Below are 18985 nucleotides of genomic sequence, written 5' to 3'. Positions count from 1 at the left end.
TTATACTTCATGGTCATTGCTGGCCTGGCTTGTGGCAGTTGCCTTTGTGTTTGTGTGCACCATGACTGTTTCACAACTAGATGGCATAACTAACAGAAATGTACTTACTTCCTTGCAGTTTTGGAGGCTAAATACCTGAGATCAAGATATTTGCAGGGATTGTTTTTGCTGAGGTTTCTCCTTGGCTTATAGATGGTCTCTTTTCTCTGTGTCACCACATGGTCCTCCATTGTATGTACCGATATGTATTCTAATTTCTGTTTCATACAGCAACACCTCCTGTGGGATTAGTGTTTACTCAAATGAGCTCATTTTAACTTCCCTTTTTAAGATCTTATCTCCAAATACAGTCACATTCTGAAGGTTAGGGTCAAATACAGTCACATTCTGAAGGCTAGGGTTTGGGGTCTTGCTGATGGATTTGAGGAGGTACAACTCAGCCCATATTACCTTGTAATTGGTCTCCTGGCTTTCTAGCTTGTCTTACAACAATCTCTTCTCCAAGCTGATGACTTGCAGTAGCTTCTCAGCTCTTTTAGGATAAAAGTCAAAGCACTTACAGTGGCCTGCGAGACCTTGAAGTCTCTGTTCTTTACCCATTCAATTCTCCTCCCCTAGAACAGCATCGCCTATACTTCTGCCTCATTTTCCAACCCCTGATGCCTCACAGCTTTGTTTGCTGTGTACTGGGGTTCCTTCCATCTGAAGCACTCTTCTCTCAGATATGCTGTGCTCAGATGTTGCTTTCCAGTAAGGCCATGCCTAATGAGGTTGTTTAAAATTTATCCATCTCTCTTATTTATTTTTCCATGGCATTTGGTACACTCTGATACACCTCCTACCTCACTAATTAATCTTCATTATCGTTTGTCTCCTAAAATAGAATATAGATTTCAGTAGAAGATTATTAGAGAAGAAATTTTATCTGTCCACCTTTTTAGGTCTTATTTCCTTGTGCTGGAATAATTCTGGTTCATAGTAGGTATTCACTAATTATTTGTTGGATAATTAGTTATTACTGTTATTCAGTTATTCTACCCATTACATATGGTCCCAAACAAAGCCTAAATGGAATGCTAAAAGATAAAAACCATGTATTACATACAGTTGGTAGCAAAAGAAAGGTAGACAGGGTAGAAGCCTCTCAAACCCTCCTAGAAATAAAAAAGAAAATACAGTGACACGAGGGGCATCTGTGGGCAGTGAAGGAGGTAATTTATTGAGTGGCCATTTGGGCTAATCTTCACTTCCTTTTCCATTTAGTCTTTGGAAAGAGAAGGGTAGGAATTATTACACGCTGCTTGAGGCGACTTGCTACTTAATGGTTCACTGAGGGATCGCTGTCTTCTTGTAGGTGGTCTCCTTTCCTCAAGGACACATGATGTCTTTGCCTTTCTATCAGAAGTCTCACCAGCACTATGATCTCAGCTACCGCAACAAGGACCTACGCACCACCATGAGCCACTACCAGCAGGAGAAGAAGCGATCGGCCATCTACACCCATGGCTCCACAGCCTACAGCAGCCGCTCCTCTGCGGCACACCGCCAGGAAGCAGAGGCCTCTCGCCAGATGTCTGCCTCCTCCTACCAGCAGCAGGCCTCTCAGGCCTACAGTCTTGGGGCCACTCAACACTCGAGTTCTGAAGTCAGTCGGAAGGCAACTGCAGCCTATGATTATGGCTACTCTCACGGGTATGTCAGAAACAGCCTCCAACCTTAGAAAAGAGGCACATGTTTTGAACCACCCTCCTAAATAGCTTTTCTTTTCTTGCTAAATATGACAGCCCTGCCTTTAAACCAAGGGTAAAGGGGGACTGTTTTTGGAGACTTAAGCCCTGTTTCCTCGTATTGTCTCTTTGAAATGTACTTTAGAGTCACTCTGGAAGTCTTGCTTGAGTTGCTGTGATATTTCTAGAAGCAGAGGAATTTTGCCACAGGTTACTTTAGCAGCAGCAGCAGCAGCAGAGCCAGAAAATATCACTTTAACATGCACAGCTGGTTTCCTGGCTCTTACACTTTTCTGCTTAGAAAAGAAATGAACTATAGCAGATATACTCTATTTTTTTCTGTGTCTGAAAGGCCAAACTTAAAATTCTGCGCTATTGTTCAAGCAGATCTTTGATTTAGCTGAAGCATTATATCAAAATATATGATCCCAGAGCCAGTGGCTCATGCCTGTAATCCTAGAGACTTAGAAGGCTGACATCTGAAGATCACAGTGCAAAGCCAGCAGAGGCAGGAAAGTCTGTAAGACTCTTATCTCCAATAAACTACTTAGAAAATGCTGGAAGTGGTGCTGTGGCTCAAGTGGTAGACACTGGCCTTGAGCAAGAGAAGCTCAGGGACAGCGCCCAGGAGTTCAAGCCCCAGTACCAGAAAATAAATAAATAAATAAACATGGCCATGCTGGGTGCCTAATGGCTCACATCTGCAATCCTAGCTACTTAGGAAGTGAGGATTATGGTTTGAAGTCAGCTGAGCAGGAAAGTTTGTGAGATACGTATCTCCAATTAAGCTGCCAAAGAAAAAACAAACCTGGAAGTGCTATGGCTCAAGTGGTAGAGTACTAGCCTTGAGCATAAAAGCTAAGGGACATGGCACACACCCTGAGTTCAAGCCCCCATACTAACACACACACACACACACACACACACACACACACACACACACACACTAGCTTTATTTTAAAAATACTAGGAGCAAAGCTGTACTGGGACAAATTATATTTATTCACCCAGTGCTATGAAGGAGACAATAATGTAGACAACAAGAATTCAAAATTGTAGACATCGAAAATTATTTTAAGATTCTAGAAGAATGGAGTTTAGACACTGGCCTAGTCTGCAAAATGAAGTTGGGATCTCATTTCCTTGAAAACAATAAACTTAAGTGAACTTAAATGTGAACCATTATGTTCAGAGACTCCTTGCTTGGAGAGGGAGTTGAGGCTGTTCTTTGGCAGCAGCAAGTGACAGAGGTCCTCTAGGCAAGAGTGATATGTTTCAGTCTTACAAATGTAGTTTCAAACTGCACATTCACCGTTAGTCTTTGCTAAGAGAATTTCTTGGTTAGTCTGTAGTTACCATAAGCTTGTGCGATAGCAGCATCCCTGAGAGAACTATTGGTTCCTATGACCTCTACAGTTCGTTTATCTATGACTGTTGGTCCAACCTACTGGATGTTGAGCAGACATTTGCTTTCTTAGTCCAAGGCAACTTTTATCCATCAGTATTCCGAATGAAACATTTCATGGGAACTAAAATCTACTTGCAAGGTACTTGTGATTTGTAAAAATTCAAAGTCTATAGCCTACAGAAAGAATCTCTGATCTCAAAAATGTAGACATTCTTAGGCTATGTGGTCAGTAACCACCTGTGGCCTCAAATCCTCTTCTCCAATACATATGGCACACATGATGTTCTTTGTACAAACAGAATGTAATTTTTCTAAAATGCAAGTATACAAGATATATGATAAGGCAACTGGAAAAGTCATTGATCTCTGAGCATCTAGAAAGTTTTTGGAGAAATAATAGAATGGGTTGTAAAAGTAGATGAGGAGGGCTGGAGATACGGCCTAGTGGCAAGAGAGCTTGCCTCGTATACATGAGGCCCTGGTTTCGATTCCCCAGCACCACATATACAGAAAACGGCCAGAAGTGGCGCTGTGGCTCAAGTGGCAGAGTGCTAGCCTTGAGCAAAAGGAAGCCAGGGACAGTGCTCAGGCCCTGAGTCCAAGGCCCAGGACTGGCAAAAAAAAAAAAAAAAAGTAGATGAGGAGAAGGTGGATCCCTGTTGGGTTTGAATAGCACCTGATCTACAGCTGGCATGTTGTCAGTGACAGTGACCTCCTGGGAGCTTCTGCTGGATTCAGTAAGAGAGCCAGAGTCTGCTGGGGTTTACCTGGAATGTAGGAGTGCAACATTCTGAAATTCCATTTCAGATGGAACAAGATCATTTTGCAGTCTCGCTTTCATAGGTCATGTTCTGCCACGAGCTACATATTAAGACTGCATGTTGGCTGCAAATATGGAAATATTGCCGCTGGAGTGACTTTATTTCTTTTAGCACTTGCTTCCAATGACTTGCCTTCCAAAGAAAAATTAGAAGGAATTAACACCATGTGTATGTGACAAGCATCATTTTGTTCTCTTGAAAAATGTTCCATAGATATGTTCAAGAGCTTCATTTAGAAAAGCAGCTGTCTGTTAATGAAGGAGGATTATGTTTTAAATATCCATTTTCCTAGACTATCTGTGCTGGGTCTAAAGAAGATGGGTATTTACATTATGCCATTGTTAGTGTAACCTTCTGTGTGCTGACTTCACTACTCCAATGCAGAAGAACCTAAAGAATTTTGTGAATTTGTATTTTTAAATCATCTTCATTTCTTCAGCCCTTGTTAGCTCTTATAAATTAAAATTATTATGTTTTATACATTTTTAATTTATCCATACTTACAATATAATATTCATAATTATTTATAATCTGGCATATTACAACAAACAGTAAATGGGCTTTGTTTGGTTTTCTTTGGCTTTAGATAAGGTCTTGCTATGTAGTCTATGCTAAAATCCTGCCTTAGTCTCCAAAGTGCTAGGATTACAGGTGCATACAAATGCTTCCTAACAATTGGACTTTGAAGTACATTTTATTTTGAAAACATTTGCTTTATATAATTATTGTAAGATGTAGATGCTTTACCTAGAAGAACCTTAGCTAATAGGTAATAGTGTGTGTGTGTGTGTGTGTGTGTGTGTGTGTGCGTGTGTGCGCTACAAGGGTTTGAATTCAAGCCCTAATGCTTGTCATGCTGGTATTCTACCATTTGAGCCACATCTCCAGCCTAACATTTATACTGGTTGTTTTGGAGATGGAATCTAATGAATTTTTCTGCCCATACTTCCTTTGATCACAGTCTTCCAGATTTCAGTCTCCTGAGTAGCCAGGCTAAGGACATGAGTGCCACCCCCTAGCAGTCATAAACTTTCTATGTGAAATGCAATCATAACGCTTTTTCAGTGTTTAACATCATATCTTGTTCCTTCTCATTAGGAATACATTTGTGTAGGCAGATAGTTCCATATTTTCTGTGTTTGAACAACTCAAGTTTCTAGGTAGAAACATATTGAGCTAGAAATGGGGAAAGGAGAATATTGTTTTCCTTTGAATCAAGCCATGTGAAACACAAAGAAGGTTAATCTAATCTTGGAGCTATTTTAGTCTTTCTGTTTTTAGACCTAGAACTAACAGCTGGAGATACTATTCTTTGAGCACTTTGAAATCTTCATATCTTCTTTAGGATATATTTAAGCTTATTCAAAATGAAAGGCTTTTCTACCACTAAATGAAATACCTCTTTGTTTTGTGAAGAATGTTGCTGGAAGCCCTTTGGAATTGCCTCTGTGTGAAACATCTGCAGGCAGGAAGCTCATCTACTTTTAGCCTCTGCTTTACCGTGAGAGTTCTAGTGTTAAAAGTAGAAACTATGGAGGTTTCTAAATGTTCAGTGATAGGCTGATCTTAGTGAGCCTCAGGATTGTTCACTGTAAATGGTTGCAGCACAGACTGGTGACTTACTCTGAGCTATCAGTTTATCAGAATAAATTTTGGAAAAGTTTTTCCAAAGGCCTTTATGCATGGTCACATTGAGGGGAAAAAATTTTAAAGCAAGCCCCACACCTCTGGAAATGATAAAATTGTTTTCTATAAGTATTGCCAACAAAAATATTATCAGAGATTAAAGGAAAACTCATGATTACTTTGCCACTCTTATGCAAGGGATCTTTTATTTTTTATTATTGTATATTACTTGTTTAAAGGGGTTTTGTTATATCTCCACACCTGCATATATTGTATTTTGATCAAAGTCACCCCTTTATTCTTCCTTATTTGCCATTTAGAACAATGTTAATAGGTTCCATTATTCATTTATATATATATGTAGTATATTTCAATCATATTTGCCATCACCCCATCCATTTCTCTTTTTACCCTCTCCTTGGTTCCCCTTCCAGTTTCCATTTACATTCATGTCATTTTATTAAGGTCTAAATTCAGCATGCAAGAGAAAATATGTGATACTTGTCTTTCGCAGTCTGGCTCATTTCATGTAACACAATGATTTCCAGTTCTATCCATTTTCCTGCAAATAATATTTTATTCTTCTTTAGGGCTGAATGGTCATTCTATTGTGTGTGTAATATATACATACATATATATTGCTACTACAAAAAAGATGTTCAAGTATCTGTAGTGTGTGCTGACTTACACTTCTTCAGATATATATATATCTGCATAGTGAGTGGTAGAATAGAATCATATGGTAGTTCTATTTTCTTTTTTTTTTTTTTTTGAGGAACCTCCATACTGATTTCTATGGTGCTTGCACTAATTTACATTTTCAATAACAACATAAAGGGTTCCTTTCCCCCAGTAGCCTAACCCAGCATTTATTATTTATTTTCTTTATAATAGTCATTCTGACCCAGATGAGATCAAATCCCAGTGTCATTTTAATTAATATTTCCTAAATAATTAAGGATGTTGAACATTTCTTTATTTATTGGCCATTTGTATGTCTTTTGAGAACCATTCTGTTTATTTCGATTATTTATCCTTTTGGTGTTTCATTTTTGAGTTCTTTATATATTCTGAATATTTATCCTCTGGTGAAAGATTTTCTCCCATTCTGTGTGTTGTCTCTTCATTCTGGCAACTGTCTGCTTTGACCTGCAAAACCTTTTAATTTGATGTAATCTCATTTGTCAGTATGTGTGCGCGCGCGCGCGTGTGTGTGTGTGTGTGTGTGTGATTAATTGGAGATAAGAATCTCATGAACTTTCCTCCTTGGTCTGGCTTTGAACCATGATGTTGAGATTTCAGCCTCCTGAGTTGCTAGGATTACAGACATGAGCTACCAGCCTGGCCCATTTGTTAGTTCTTGTTCTTTATTACTGAACTATTGGAATCCTACATAGAAAATTGTTGCCTATGTTCCTGTATCTTTCAAGTATTTTCCCCATGTTTCCTGGTAGTAATTTCTAAGTTTCAATCTTGTATTTGTAACATCTTTGACTCATTTTGAACTGATTTTTTTATACAAGGTAAGAGACAGTGATCAAGTTTCATTCTTTCACATTCCAGTAACATTTGTTGAACAGTTATTTTTTTCCAACAGTTTTTTTTTTGCTAAAATATCAGATGACTGCAGTTATATTAATTTATTTCTAGGTCTTCTATTCTTTCAGCTGGTCTACACATCTGGTTTTGTGCCAGTACCATGCTGGTTTGGGGAGTGGGGCAGGTGCATGCACACACCAGTACTAGGGCTCAAACTCAGTGTCTGGCACTGTCTCTTAGTTTTTCATTCAAGATTGGTTCTCTGGGGCTGAGAATATGGCCTAGTGGTAGAGAACTTGCCTCGCATACATGAAGCCCTGGGTTCCATTTCTCTGCACCACATATATAGAAAAAGCCAGAAGTTGTGTGGTGGCTCAAATGGCAGAGTCTTGAGCAAAAAGAAGCCAAAGACAGTGCTCAGGCATGAGTCCAAGCCCCAGGACTTCCCCCCCCCCCCAAAAAAAGGATTGGTTCTCTATCATTTGAGCCACACTTCCACTTCTGGCTTTTTATAGGTTAGTTGGAGATAAGAGTCTTACAGATGCTCCTGCCCAAGCTAGTTTTGAACCACTGTCCCAAGATCTCAGCATCCTAAATAGCTAGGATTACAGACATGAGCCACTGGTGACCAGCTACCATGCTGGTTTTGTTACTATGTTTTTGTAGTACAATTTGGCATTAGGTATTATGATACCGCTAGTTGTTCTTAAGCTCTGTCCATGAATGGATTTCAATAGACAATTACATGTCTGAAATTATATGCAAAATTATGCACAAGTGAGAATTTTCTAGAAGGAGGGGCTGTAGGTTTCATTAGATTTGTAGAGAAAGAACTCTTAGTACTGAACCAAGAAAATCTACATATAATATTTTAGTATGGGGTATGAAACTGTAACCTCTCTGTACATCAGTTTGATAATAAAAATTTGAAAAAAAATTTTAGTATGGGACCTGGAGATCAATATATAGTTTTGCATCATCGTTCCTTTCTCTCTTACCCTTCTTGAGGTAAAGTCATAAATAATCAAGATTTAGATTAGGGAAGAATAGATGAAGGTGATAAATTTAATTTAAAGAAAAGAAATCCAAAGGTGTTCATGAATGCTAAACTTGGCCCTGATAGACTCTAACTTGTCCCTTAGAAAGGCTATTTATAAGGGTCTTCTGAGTGACACCTGTTTGGGAATGAGAACTTGAAGCTTGAGTGATTTTTCCAGAACACTCTAACTTCAAATTGTGCCTTTCATCTACATCACTTATTGGGTGTCACCCAGATAATAACCTCTTTTGAAATTACTAGCATTTAAGAAGACTATACTAACACTCAATCCAGTTCTAATCCACTCAGAAGATAGCAGTGCTAAAAATAGAGACCTTTAAACATAGTTGTGGTTAAAGGAGGATTTGAAAGCATTGTTCTAGCTCATACACTGATATGTGTTAAAGTAATCCACTGCTATGTGGATACTGATTGCCCAACCTCAGCTAGTGTTATCAGATTAATGTTAATTTTCTACCTAACCATTTTGATATACCTACATGTATGATGGATGCAAATAGGACTGTACTTGCTTGCAATTAAGTGTGTGGCTTCAGATAAATGAGTTACTCTCTCCGTTTCTTTGTATATGCACACACATATAGTGCTTATCCTAGGGCCTGGGTCACTCTTCCCGAGTTTCTTTTGCTCAAAGCTAGTGCTCTACCCTTTGAACTAGAGCTCCATTTCCAACTTTTTTTGGGGGGGCAATTTATTGGAGATAAGAGTCTCATGGACTTATCTTCCTGGGCTGGCTTCAAACCAAAATCTTCAAATCTCAGCCTCCTGAGTAGCTAGGATTACTGATGCCTAGCTGTAAGTAAACTCTTAATTATTATGTATAAAAAAAGAGCACCAGAGATTTTGGGTTAACAATAACCAATAGAACATTCTTGGCCATGTCTTCTTAGTACTTAAGTACCAACAAGTATGTCAGACTATTTCCTATATGGTTGACTTTCCACAGTGGAGCGGGGGTTGGGGGTGGGGGAACAAGCAGAAAATCTAGAATTACTTGGATTTGCTCTAGAATGTAGAGACTCTACATTGCAAATATTGTCTGTTGGGAAAGAAAATATCTCCAGGATTGCATTCCCACTCCCTAGGCAGGTGAATTGTGTTTGGGGGAAAGAAAGCATGTCCTTTCATAGAGAATAGAATGAGCTGGCTGAAGATGGAGGAAGAGCACAGTGGTTACCTCCCTCTGCTTGGAAGTGAAATGTTAGCTCTGTCTCTCAGGGTCTTGGCTTCCACAAAGTCAGCACCTCTTTGCTGACCAGACAGTGAGGCATAACTGAACTTCCAGTAGAGATCTCTGAATTCAGGGAGCCAGAGAGACCTATTGCAACAGGCCTGACCTTTCCACAGGAGTCTCTCATGAAATGAGAAAGCAGGCACAACTCAGAGGAGGAAGGTAACTCTCAGACAAGGTCTTGTCAGCCCAGTGGCCAGACCCAATACAGGGTGCGATATGAATATGATGCTTTGTAAGCAAATTCATGAGACTAACTTTTGCAAACCCACGACAATTCAAACAACAAAGGGACAGCTTTACACTCTAGAAGGCATTCCTAGTACTGTTGTCAAATTCCTCGAATACCACAACATCTAGTAAACAGGGACTAAACTCATTCCTGGTGAAAAATGGGTCATATTGTAATGTGCTTAAATTAACTTCTGAAATAGTAAAAAAATAGGTCAAAACTGAAGGATGCATATAATGACTTAAACCTTACCTACATAAGATAAAAAATTTAAGTCTCTCAATGTTTTATCCTCTTCTTTCCTTCTTTCTTTTTTTCTTGTGGTACTGGAGTTTGAACTCAAGGCTTTGCACTTGCTCACAGGCACGCCACTTCTTGAGCTACATCTTCAACCTGATACACTCTGGTTAACTTTGAGATAGGATCTTGCTTTTTACCCAGGCTGGTCTGGATCATGATCCTCTTATTTTATATTTCCCACTGGAGCTGGAATGATAGAAGTGTGCCACCACACCCCCTTTTCCTGTTGAAATATTCAGAATCTCACAATCTGTTTTGCCTGGGCTGGCCTGGAACCACAATTTTCCTGATCTCACCCTGCTGAGTAGCTGGAATAACAGACATGTGCCTAACGATTGGTGGGGTTGGTGGTCTCAAACGTTTTGCCTGTGCTGCCCTCAAACCACAGTGTTTCTGGTCTCAGCTTCCTGAGTCCCTAGGATTATAGGTGTGAGCCATGGATACTTGCCCTCCATCCATCTTTTCTACAATATATAATTGTTCTGTTTTTGTGCAGGGATGTGATTCAGGGCTCCTGTTATTTTCTTTATGACTATGGCTGTACATTAAATACAGAAAGTTACTGAAGAGTAAAATGTTACTTGTCAGAAGTTTAAATCATGAGGGAGAAGGATGAAACAACAAATGGAAGGAGGAAATGTGGTTATGTTTAAGTGTGTGTGTGTGTGTGTGTGTGTGTGTGTGTGTGTGTGTGTGTGTTCCAGTCCTGGGCTTAAACTCAGGCACTGTCCCGGAGGGTTTTTGCTCAAGGCTGGTACTCTACCACCTGAGCCACAGCTCCACTTCCAGCTTTTTTTTTTTTGGTGGTTACTTGGAGATAAGAATCTCAAGGACTTTCCTGCCTAGGCTGGCTTCCAACCCATGATCCTCAGAACTCAGCTCCTGAGTAGCTAGGATTCCAGGTGTAATCCACTGGCACCTGGCTATTTAAATAATTCTTTAAAGAACTAAAAGTGAGATATTTCTGTTACCAGTAGTGTGAAATGGAGTAGAGAAGAAAAGAGCATAGGGATTTGGAGGGTGAGGAAAGGAAGGGAAGGAAAAGGTAGAAAAAGATAATGATTAAATTCATGTTTGTATCTTACAAGAAATGTTTCCGGCACAGTGTGTTAGCAAAGGGCTCTGCCACCTCTTACTTTTCCATAAGTTTCCTTCTGAAACTTTGCTAAGCGTTGAGGTTGGCACAGGAGACTCCAGAGGTCAGCAAGAAGTGCTTATGCTGACAAGATGCACATACACAAACAGGAGCCACTCTAAACCAAATGCAGATTCCAAACTATTTTGCTACAACGGTCCAAAGAAAGTTTTGTCTTCACAATTATAACGGAGAAATGTGGACAACAGAAAAACAAACAGGGAAAAGAGAGAAGACCAATTCCAAATGACTGTCCTGAAGGGCTCCTGATGATGAAAGAGACTGAACTTCAGCTCCCAGGAGCCCTGAGGAACAGGGCCTACTGGAGCAAAGACAGCAAGGAGTTGAGCCATAGCTCCTGAAAAGCAGGGCCCTTTGGGCTTCCTCTCAACAGCTGAGTGCTTTACATATACACAGCAGAACTTGCTTATACATAAATAGATGGCAAAGATACAGTTTGAGAGGAAATACATTAGAACAATAAAAATGGGTTCAGTTGGTTTTTCTTTTCTAGTCACTCAGCACAATCTAATGGCAATATAGAGAAAAGTCAGCTATGAAAACAGCTTTCATTTTTAAGCTTTTGTACCTATCACTCTGTCATCCTGGGATATTCCACCATCTTTCAATCTCCAGTTCTCTCACCAAGGATTCCCTGAAATGCCCAGAAATTCCTTCTCAAGCTAGTGGATTCTGCTCATTTGCCTTCTTTCTTTGAGTTCTTCCATTCTATGTCCTGTTATAAGCTTAACAATGTAGGAAATGCAACAGGACAAGTTGTATGCAACTTGATCTTCTAAAATTTCAAGATAATGTATGTGTATAGATGTATACACATCTTTTATATTTACTCATTTACTTTTGGGAGGCTGTAGAATAAGATTGTTCTTTAGTGTGATATTCTTTAAGAATAAAAGTATTTCTTAGCATTTCCTTTAATACAGTCAGTTAGCACTGAATTCTGTCTTCATGTCAGATTAACTTCACATTGCCTTGTTATTTTTTAATGTACAGAGGGGTTACGCTTACATACATAAGGTAGTGAGTACATTTCTTGTCAAACTTGTTACTTCCTCCCTTATCCACCTTCCTGCCTCCCCAACCCACCCCCCCGTCAGTTGTTCAGTTAGTTTACCACATATTGTCTTGTAAGTATTGTCACATTGCCTTCTATAGATGGTTTTATTGGATACAGAATTTCTTCCTCTCCTCCTCCTCATTCTTCTTTTGTCCTGGGATTTCAATTCAGTACCTCACACTTGCTTTGTTCAACTGCCATTCAACCACTCCAGCCTGATATCCTGCCCTGTTTTTTGCCAGTTATTTTGATGATAGGGTCTAGTGAATTTCCTGCCTGACTAGTCTTCAATCATGATCCTCCAGATCTCAGCCTCCTAAGTAGCTAGGATTACAGGTGTGAGCCACCAGTGCCTGGCTAGAATTCTTAATTGAATTCCCCTGCAGCCACCGCCCCCCACCCCCCAGCATTAAAATACATCATGTCGGTGTTTTCTGGGACATGTATTTTCTGAGGATAATGCAACCATTTCAATTATTGTTGCTCCCCTCATGAGGGGGGCATCATTTTGCTCTTATTACGCTCAGTTTTTCTCTGGCTTTGACTTTCAACAGGCTTTGCATATATCTAGATGTGTATATTACTTTAGGTGTTTCCTACATGAGTTTGTTGAACATCTTGGAATTATAAATTAACATTTGTTAACAAATTTGGGGAATTTTAGACTATTGTCTCATATTTCCCTGCTTCTTTCTTGCCTCTTTTTCTGGCATGACTCATATAACTGGTGTGTTTAGCATTGTCTCATAGGTCTCTTAGGCTCTTTTAATTTTCATTTATTTTCTAAGTTTCTTTTCTATATATTTGAATTTGTCTTCAAGTTTAACTGATTTTTTTTCCTTTACCTAAAATCTTCTGTTGAATTCTCTAATAAAATTTCCCTTAAGATACGGTACTCTTACCAATTTGTCTTCTCTGACTGGCTTTGAACGAAAATATTCATGTCTCAGCCTCCTAAGTAGCTACAGTTACAGGTGTGAACCACCATGTTTTTAAAAAAACTGTTCTCAATGGTAAGCCTGAATTGCTAGTGGTCCCACTAGCTCATCAGTGAAGAGTCAGACATTTGCTCACATATTTAAGGAAACAAAAGCACCATGCTCTGATAGTAAATTTGTGTGTGTGCTAGGGAGAACAAATGAACTTTCAGTAATTTGTAAGAAAATGTTGGCTTTGCTTCACTTGCCTCCCCTCTGCATCTGAGCATGGGCTTACAGCCAGCCAATGATTTGTGCAAAACTCAGACCCTCCTGTTGTTTTTCCTGCCAGGGAGTGTGGAGAGCTTTTGAAGTTTCCTCTTGTTCTCTTGTTTTCCCTGTCTTCCTATTAGATTCTGCTAGTCCGTTGCTTGCCCTTACCATGATTGCAGTCTCAGGTTAGCTGAGTGTCTGGTCTTTCCTTGCTTGTTTGGTGCATGGATTTTCATTGCTATGATGCTGAGTGGGAATCAAACCAACACACTTTCTGGCTGTGAACTTTTCTTTTCATCACCCCCTCTCCCAACCTCCACCTTGGTAGCACTCCCTTATGAACTGAGGTTGATGGGTGAGAGGGGCTTATGTAAGAATTCCATAAAACTCTACTGCTCATACATGAGTTTAGTCTTAAAAGATTAATAACCACTTGTTGGTGTAGTATATGCTTTTGAGTGATATTTTAAAGCCTTATTTGAAGTTTTTTTGTGTGTTTTTTATTAATTTTTTATTTTGTCTCACTAGTTTGCTCAAGGTGGCTTTGAACACTCTATGTAGCCAAAGCTGGCCTTAAATTTGAGCTCTACTCCCAAGTGCTGGAATTACAGGCATGTGCTACCATGTGTGGCTCCTAATTGTGGTTTTCAGTGTGTCACATTTTATCATTGCTTTTTGAACAGAAGACTGTTTTATTTTTATGTGGACTGTGAGAATTTTCTAACCTAAATTTAAAATTAAGGAGTGACAATCAATATCAGAGTCATTATGGACAGTGTGACATGGTGTTATTGTCTCCAAAGTGGAAAATCAACAAAGATGCAGGAAGAAATACTAGCACTTCACTTGTTTCTTTTAAATTGAATTTGAACTTTAAAAGTTGCAACTGCTCTCTAAGTAGGAAAGCAACAGAATTCTTTCAGTCATAATTAGTTTTGCTTTGTGTGGTAATGGAATAAAGGGGTGAAGGAAAATAGCACCTTAAACTTAGACTTGTATAAGCACAGCCTGTACTTTGTGACCTGCTGAGGGTATAGACATTTTGCTGCTGTCCAGAACAACCAGCCAGGAACACATTTCGTTCTGGCTTCCAATTGGTAACCAATCCACAAGCTTACCTTCAAGGTCCTAACCTTTTGGTTAGTGCTGATGATAGAAAACCTGTTCCTCCTGTACTGGTATAGAGGGAGAGGCAACTTGCCATTCCACGTGACCATGCCAGAAGATAAAAGACCATAGTCCACCCTGTACCTACAGGCCTGGAGCCCCCGTGTCCTCCAGAAATTCTTGAAACCCTTACAATTCTGTGCTGTACTACTTGTCTTCTTCCACTATTACCTATCCCTTTTGAATCATGTTCATTTCTGGCTTGTATTTTGCTTTAATTTTATTTTAAAATATTATTAGCAAAAATTTTGTAAGTGGGTTTCATTGTGATATTTACATACATACATGTAATATACTGTGAGAAAAACATATTTTATATCAAAGTAGTTTACTTCCGTTCTGTTAATCTTGAAATAATTGTTTTCTGAAGGTTTCCTGCTTTAGCCAGGTGACTAAGCCCTTGTTGATTACATTTTGGTTGCATACATTCGTTTCCTGAGCACTTTAATTAAGACATCCTGTAAGATGCTCCTTGAATTTTAGTTGCATCTTGTATAATTAAGCCACATCCTTTTGCACAGTGTGAACCTGAGCTCAGCCAATGGAGGCAAAGAGGAGAGGCCTGCTGGGCTAGGGATATAAAAGGAACAGCTTGCCTGCTCTATGTGCTTTGTTGACAGATTTTTAGCTGCACACTTTCTGCAGGAGCAAACTTTGCCTTGCTGAGTTCCTTTTAAGTTGGTGTCCTTATTCCTACATGACACCCCAACATCAAATTCACCCTATCTAGATTACTGTTTTAACCCTTCACCTTTTAAATAGTTTTAAAGAGTTTCTTTATGCTATTTTTATTTATAAGGTACTTGTAACATATTTATTTTGTTGCTCTCTTCTTTCTTACCCATTCTCAAGGGTAAATCAAAGCAGCTGACTTTTAATTTTGATGTTGAATTTTTTGCTAAAGATTTATGGCACTATGATTAGCTTAGGTTCCATTTTATCTTGAAAAGACATCTTGAAAAATTATACCTTGAAAAAGGTATTCTGGGGGCTGGGGATATGGCCTAGTGGCAAGAGAGCTTGCCTCGTATACATGAGGCCCTGGGTTCGATTCCCCAGCACCACATATACAGAAAACGGCCAGAAGTGGCACTGTGGCTCAAGTGGCAGAGTGCTAGCCTTGAGCAAAAGGAAGCCAGGGACAGTGCTCAGGCCCTGAGTCCAAGGCCCAGGACTGGCCAAAAAAAAAAAAAAAAAAAAAGGTATTCTGATGTTACCTATTACACAGTATTATTTAGGAAATAAAAGTTTTACAAACTTTTGATTTATCTATTATTTTAAATTTAATTTTATTGTCAAGGTGCTGTGCAGAGAGATTCCAGTTATATACATAAGGTAGTGAGAACATTTCTTGTCAAACTTGTTACCTCCTCCCTCATTTTTCTCCCATCTTTCTGCCTCCCCAATTCTCCCCTGAGTTGTACAGTTGGTTTACAACATATTGTCTTGTAAGTATCACTATTGCATTGGTTTTCCTTTTATCCTTTGTCTCACCATTTTGATGTTCCCCTTCCCTTCCCTAATTCAGATAAATGTATATACAATAGCCAGGGTACCAAAATCAAATGCTGTGACAACAGCAGCTAAACCACAGGGAGTAAAAATGCAAGAAAAAAGAAATAATTTCACACATTACATTAAAAATAACAGCAATGGAAAACCACTTGTTTCTATATCTTGGAGTTCATTTCACTTAGCATCATCTTCTATGATCATATGTACATAGTCATTGAGCTATTGTGATCTTCTGCTAGGACTATCCTAGACCTGTACTAATTATTACCAATGAGGGAAACCATAGAGTTTATGTTTCTTTGGGTCTGGCTCACTTATTATGATTTTTCCCCCAAGTCTTTGCATTTCCTTACAAATGGGGCAAAGTCATTCTTTCTGCTGGAAGTATAGAATTCCACTGTGTATATACTACTGAGGGGCATCTGGGTTGGTTCCATAGTTTAGCTATGGTAAATGATTTGAGATGTGGTTTCAAAGTATAGATGATGGCTATGTATCCCAGTCTGGCTGTGAACTCATTATTATCCCAGGCTGATCTTGAAGTCATTAAAGAACACAGACTGGACTTATATTTATTATGTACACTAGGCTTGAATAAAACGAATGACCATCCTGCTTCAGTCCCCCAAGTGTTGGGATCACATGTGTGCAAACTCCAAACAGTTCCCCCTTTACAATCCTGTCTTTTTTTTAGGTCTAGATTCTGCATATGAGGTAAAATTTGATATTTATCTTTCTGAGCTTGGCTTATCTTGCTTTACATGATGATCCAAGTTCCATCCATTTCCCTACAAACATCATAATTTATTTCTTTGCTGCTGAATAATAGTCCATTTTCTTTATTCAATCATTGGTTGTTAAGCATCTAGGGTGATTTCATACGTGACTATAGTATTCCATACTTGTGAATAATGCTGCCCAAAACATAAGTGTGCAGTTATCTCTGACATATATTAACTTCTATTTGTTAACACAGACCCCACAAGTGGTATGGCTGGATCATATGGTAATCCTATCCTTAGTTTCTTCATGAACTCCACGTTGATTTTCATACTGGCTACACTCATTGGCATGCCCACCACAGTGTATAAGGCTTCTTTCTCCTGAATCCTTGCCAGCATTGTCATTGTTGTTGTCATCTCCTCTCTTGATAATGGCAATTATGACTGTAGTAAATGGGTGAGAAGTGGTGTTTTGATTTGCATGTGCTCTGCTCCCCCCTTATATTAGTTATATAATAGAGGTTCATTGTCACATATTCTCATATGTTGACATTGTATTCCAATCAATTTTACTCAGTTGATCACATTCTCTGCCTCTTACCCTTGCGTTCTGCTTTTGTTTTGTTTTGTTTTGTTTTGGCCAGTCCTGGGCCTTGGACTCAGGGCCTGAGCACTGTCCCTGGCTTCTTCCCGCTCAAGGCTAGCACTCTGCCACTTGAGCCACAGCGCCGCTTCTGGCCGTTTTCTGTATATGTGGTGCTGGGGAATTGAACCTAGGGCCTCGTGTATCCGAGGCAGGCACTCTTGCCACTAGGCTATATCCCCAGCCCTGCGTTCTGCTTTTGATATAGGCAATGTCTCTGCCTTTACAAACAATTTTCAAAGAGTAAGTAATGACTGTGATTTGAATGGTTTATTTCAACTGCAGCGAGACTTTTCTCATATCATAGCACTCACACAGTTCACCTTTCCTCCAGGCATTTTCCAAATGAACGGCTTAGCCTTCAACTATAATATTTTCCTTTCAGAGAACAGTTTTACACTTAAAAATTACAAATGTAGGTCAGAAAGTTCCCATTCAGGCTTTTTTTTTTTTTTTAGAAAGCCTCTTTTATTTTTATTTATTTATTTATTTGCCAGTCCTGGGCCTTGAACTCTGGAGCTGAACAATGTCCTTGGCTTCTTTTTGCTCAAGGCTAGCACTCTGCCACTTGAGCCACAGCGCCTCTTCTGGCTGTTTTCTATATATGTGGTGCTTGGGAATCAAACCCAGGGCTTCATGTATATGAGGCAAGCACTTTTGCCACTAGGCCATATTTCCAGCCCCAAGCAGGGTTCTATTAGCATCCTGCATGTCCTAAGGCTCCGAGTCCATACATTGACTCTAGGTAGTCCATATACTGCCTAGTTGATGTCAAATTTATGCTTGCATAAAAATATATTTAATTAATGTTTTCAATTATGTAATGAATGCTATACTTTTCATTTTGTCAGTCTTTCCAATTTCTGCTCTTATCTTCTATTCCCTAGAAGCATGTTAGAACACATATTACCTCCTAGTGTGCATGTACATCCATGTGCATAAACTAACAGAACAGTCTGAAGGGTTCTTTGTCACATCTCTGTAAATCTGAATCACTCACCACCATGTGTTCATATCATACTTTTTCAACTCCTCTATTTGATGGCCCAGGGGTTCCTGCAAATGCTGCAGTCTGCTTACTGTCAGTACTAAAGTGGGAAACTAGGGCATGCATCAGAATAGGTATCCCTATCCATAAATGTATGCACTTCAAAGAATTCTTCAAAAGGATTTGGATGCAAGCTGAGCACTAGTGGCTCACACTTATAAATCTACTCAGGAGGCTGAGATCTAACGATCACAATTCAAAGCCACCCCAGGAGAGAAAGTACATAAGCATCTTATCTCCAATTAACTACTAAGAAGTAGCACCAGAAGTGGAGCTGTGGTTCAAGTGGCATTATCCTTGAAAAGAAAAAGCTCAGAGACAGTGCTCAGGAACTGAGTTCTAGCCCCAGCAGCACTGGCACCAAAAAGAAGGAGGAAGAGGAGGAGAAGGAAGAAGAAGAGGAGAAGGAGGTGAGGGGAAGAGGAAAAGGCAGATTTAAATACAAAATGTTTTAAATGAGGTTTAAATTTTCTTTTGTTTTTGCCAGTCCTGGGGCTTGGACTCAGGGCCTAAGCACTGTCCCTGGCGTCTTTTTGCTCAAGG

At 39.4% G+C, this 18985-nt stretch overlaps 1 protein-coding gene across 3 annotated transcripts in view; it reads left to right on the top strand.

The window, feature by feature from the left end:
- Positions 1 to 18985, top strand: part of Myom1 (myomesin 1) — a 158733-nt gene that overhangs the window by 31897 nt on the left and 107851 nt on the right. For all 3 annotated transcript variants that reach the window (XM_048363644.1, XM_048363645.1, XM_048363646.1), the window contains one exon: positions 1355 to 1692. In XM_048363644.1, the coding sequence (XP_048219601.1) occupies positions 1355 to 1692 (338 nt within the window). Of the gene's footprint in view, positions 1 to 1354; positions 1693 to 18985 lie in introns of those variants that run through there.

The sequence above is a fragment of the Perognathus longimembris genome, chromosome 15 (genome assembly GCF_023159225.1).
Source record: "Perognathus longimembris pacificus isolate PPM17 chromosome 15, ASM2315922v1, whole genome shotgun sequence".
Lineage (NCBI taxonomy): Eukaryota > Metazoa > Chordata > Mammalia > Rodentia > Heteromyidae > Perognathus > Perognathus longimembris.
This window is presented reverse-complemented; position numbering and strand designations above follow the sequence as displayed.